We start from the raw sequence: 3,568 nt of genomic DNA on the forward strand, positions 1-3,568 counted from the left end.
ACTTGAGTAGTATAAATACTAGTTAGACCCTAAGCTAATATATCATCTAAAACACAAAACTTAAGTATAACACCCTTACTCCTTCCTAACCTACTCCATCCTTCACTTCCTTCTTCCTCTTTTTTCCCATAATGGCACCAAATGGTACAACCAATGGTGCAACAAACGGGTCATACACAAACATTGTCGGTCGAAAGACAACAATGCATAAGTTGATTGAGGAGCATGGGTCAATCCTTATGCCTGGTGTCCAAGACGCTCTCTCGGCTGCTGTTGTTGAGAAAACCGGCTTCCATGCCGCCTTTGTCTCAGGTTACAGTGTCTCTGCTGCCATGCTTGGACTCCCTGACTTTGGCTTGCTCACGTATAATTACTTATCTTGCCTCTATATATACATTTATGTTTAGCATTATAGAAATAGGTGACCCTAATTACGATATTAGTTAATTTACATTGACTTACATAATTAACAAGTCGGCTTAAATGTATTAATATATATAAAGGGTATATTTAATATCCATGAAAGAAATTCACGAGATTGTTTTAAAACAGGACAACCGAAGTTGTAGAAGCTACCCGTAGAATTACAAAGGCTGCTCCAAATTTGTGTGTCATTGTCGATGGAGGTGAGTTTTTCTTATGTACTTAATGAAGGAAGGGCAGTTTGCCAACTACATTCATTTTTCTTTTATATGTGTTATATTCTTAAATTTATATTTGTTTTATGATAGACACCGGCGGAGGTGGTCCACTTAACGTCCAAAGATTTATCCGGGAATTAATCGCAGCTGGTGCTAAAGGAGTCTTCCTCGAGGTACATAAATTTTATGCACATATGACAAAATTTATTTAAAGGGAGGTTGTTTATTGTAAGTAAAAACTATTCAATTATAGCGTATTTAATTGCTTAGATATTTCACAATTTCTAAGTAGTAAAATCTATGAATCTGTAAAGAAAATATAAATGGTGAATCTAGATTTAATAGTTAAGAAACAACAAACTTGTGTAATGGTCGTTATATCAAGTTAACTTCTAATTAATTACTATATTATTTTTCAACAGGATCAAGTATGGCCTAAGAAATGTGGTAAGTTATCATTTCATTATTTAAGCACTTTTTCTATGCTTTTTCTTTTTATTTTTTAGTTCTATGATGTTGATTTTAAATTAATTCGATATTTGTGTATTTCAGGTCATATGCGTGGCAAAGCTGTCGTACCTGCTGAGGAACACGCACTCAAGATAGCAGCGGCAAGGGAAGCCATTGGTGACTCTGATTTTTTCCTTGTGGCAAGAACTGATGCACGTGCTCCCCACGGCCTCGAAGAAGGAATTAGGCGTGCTAACCTTTACAAAGAGGTATTTAAAATTTTAACTTACAGTAATCATATAATTTTATTTGTCTATTTTTTTTAGGTATCTTAAACATTTATTATCAATAATTAACAACCATCAATTTACACAAATGAATTACCAAAATTGATAATGTAATTGAATCATATTTACAGGCTGGAGCTGATGCTACCTTTGTCGAAGCACCAGCAAACATTGATGAGTTGAAAGAAGTATCTTCAAAAACAAACGGTTTGAGGATTGCAAACATGATTGAGGGAGGAAAGACTCCTTTGCATACTCCAGAGGAGTTTAAAGAATTAGGTTTTCACTTGATTGCTCATTCACTAACTGCAGTGTACGCCACAGCTCGCGCCTTAGTTAACATCATGAAGATCTTGAAAGAAAAGGGAACCACTAGGGATGACTTGGACCAAATGGCTACCTTTTCTGAATTCAACGAGCTTATCAGTTTGGAGTCTTGGTATGAGATGGAATCCAAGTTTAAGAGCTTTACCCCTAAAACTACCTGATTATCATATTTGATTAGTTTGTCCTATTTTGGCAAAATCATTAATATTGATGTAAGTTTATATTAGTCATTTATGATTTATATTATGTGTAAGCAATTATTGTTATCCCTGAATAAATGTTTCGTAACCATTTGAGTATGACATGTATGATCATGGGTATTGTTATGTTTTATTGATTAAATCATAACCACATCTCCTTCAATTTCATTTTATTATTGTTGTGTTACAACTGCATCTCATATTAGTTTATAGTTACAATGTTGTTTAAATTTGCTTGAATAAATGGTCTGCTTATCCCAACTAGACTTAAACCTATTTGGATTTTAAAACCTGTAATATTATTAAGATTTATTAGAAATTTATAATTGTTAATAGGAGATATACGAAGTAAGGTAGATTTATAAAGATATCACATTCTCAAGAAGACCTATGCCCCATATATTGGTTCTTAACTAACATGTAACACTACTTGAATTTCATTTTATCAGTTTCATATTCTTGAAACATTAACCCGTAAATATATTTATTTATTGTCTTTATTAGTCAAGTTAGCACTCAATCTCCCAACCTTGTTACCCTGGCATCAACATACAGTAATTATTTGTTTTTCTTCATACTCGTCTAATTTTATGCATGTCTCTCGATCTTACAATTGATATGATCTCTCTGTTCTTAGCATCGTCATCTAACCATAAACACCTATACTTACACTTGTCAATGGTGGTTTAAGTTCAACATTCCAAAAAGATGTTTCATAAAGAGCCTTTCATGCCTCCTATCTTTCACTCATAATTAAGGCACAAAACTCAATTTACATATTACATGATATAATTAATTAAAGTCAATTGTGATATATTAACTCTAGTTTTCAAAAGCAAACAATATCTTATTTACATTGAGGGTTTTGGAAAAAAAAATAAACTAATTAAAGCAAAATATTTGCAGAAAATTGTGTGAACTTTAAAGATTTTGGTTCACAATCCTTAAAACTAATAATTCTCTTAATGCACATTCTTATAAAGTGTTTATTTAAGAGTTTTGGAAGAATATGACCGGAACATAGGCCAAGCCAACTCTTCATATTCAAAATGAATAGAATTGGAAGAATGAAATGCAATCGATTTTGTTTTCTAAGACAAATACTTCAACATTTGTAGCATTTTTGGGGATTATTTTTATTTTGTTCCCTATCCCCTTGTTAGCCCTCCCTTACTCCATCCCACACCCTCTCATAAATCTATGCTAATTTCTTGCAATCTCCCTCTTAAGTTGAATATCTCCATATTTAAATCGTGACACCCCGGTCCAAATTTTGGATCGGGAGTGGTCACTCACGGTAACTCGTCAGACTGTGTACATGGTCCACAAATCAACACAAGTCTTTTTCAGCGCATTTTGGCCTCACTCATGTGCATCTCGGGAACCTTCCCAGGAGGTCACCCGTCCTAACACTACTCTCTGCCAAACACGCTTAATTGTGGAGTTCTTTCGCATGGATAACCAGAAAAGAAATTGCACTTTGTTGATATGAATAGTATTTTCAATCCTTTTAAGCACTAGTGATTTTAAACCTATCAATAGACCTCTTTAAAGGGGTACTCCACCCGATAACGTATTCGGTTTAGTGGAGTATTACATAAACTACTATAAGATCATTAACATTACCAAACATTCCAATTGTCTTACACGAATTATTCTATCA

At 33.6% G+C, this 3,568-nt stretch overlaps 1 protein-coding gene across 1 annotated transcript; it reads left to right on the forward strand.

The window, feature by feature from the left end:
* Positions 1 to 2,073, forward strand: LOC141596342 (petal death protein-like). Its single transcript, XM_074416468.1, has 6 exons — positions 1 to 364; positions 553 to 626; positions 732 to 814; positions 1,064 to 1,088; positions 1,194 to 1,360; positions 1,510 to 2,073. The coding sequence occupies exons 1-6, from the start codon at positions 132 to 134 to the stop codon at positions 1,864 to 1,866; spliced, it is 939 nt and encodes a 312-aa protein (XP_074272569.1). The 5' UTR covers positions 1 to 131; the 3' UTR covers positions 1,867 to 2,073.
* Positions 2,074 to 3,568: the final 1,495 nt, after the last annotated feature.

The sequence above is a fragment of the Silene latifolia genome, chromosome 8, assembly GCF_048544455.1.
Source record: "Silene latifolia isolate original U9 population chromosome 8, ASM4854445v1, whole genome shotgun sequence".
Classification (NCBI taxonomy): domain Eukaryota; kingdom Viridiplantae; phylum Streptophyta; class Magnoliopsida; order Caryophyllales; family Caryophyllaceae; genus Silene; species Silene latifolia.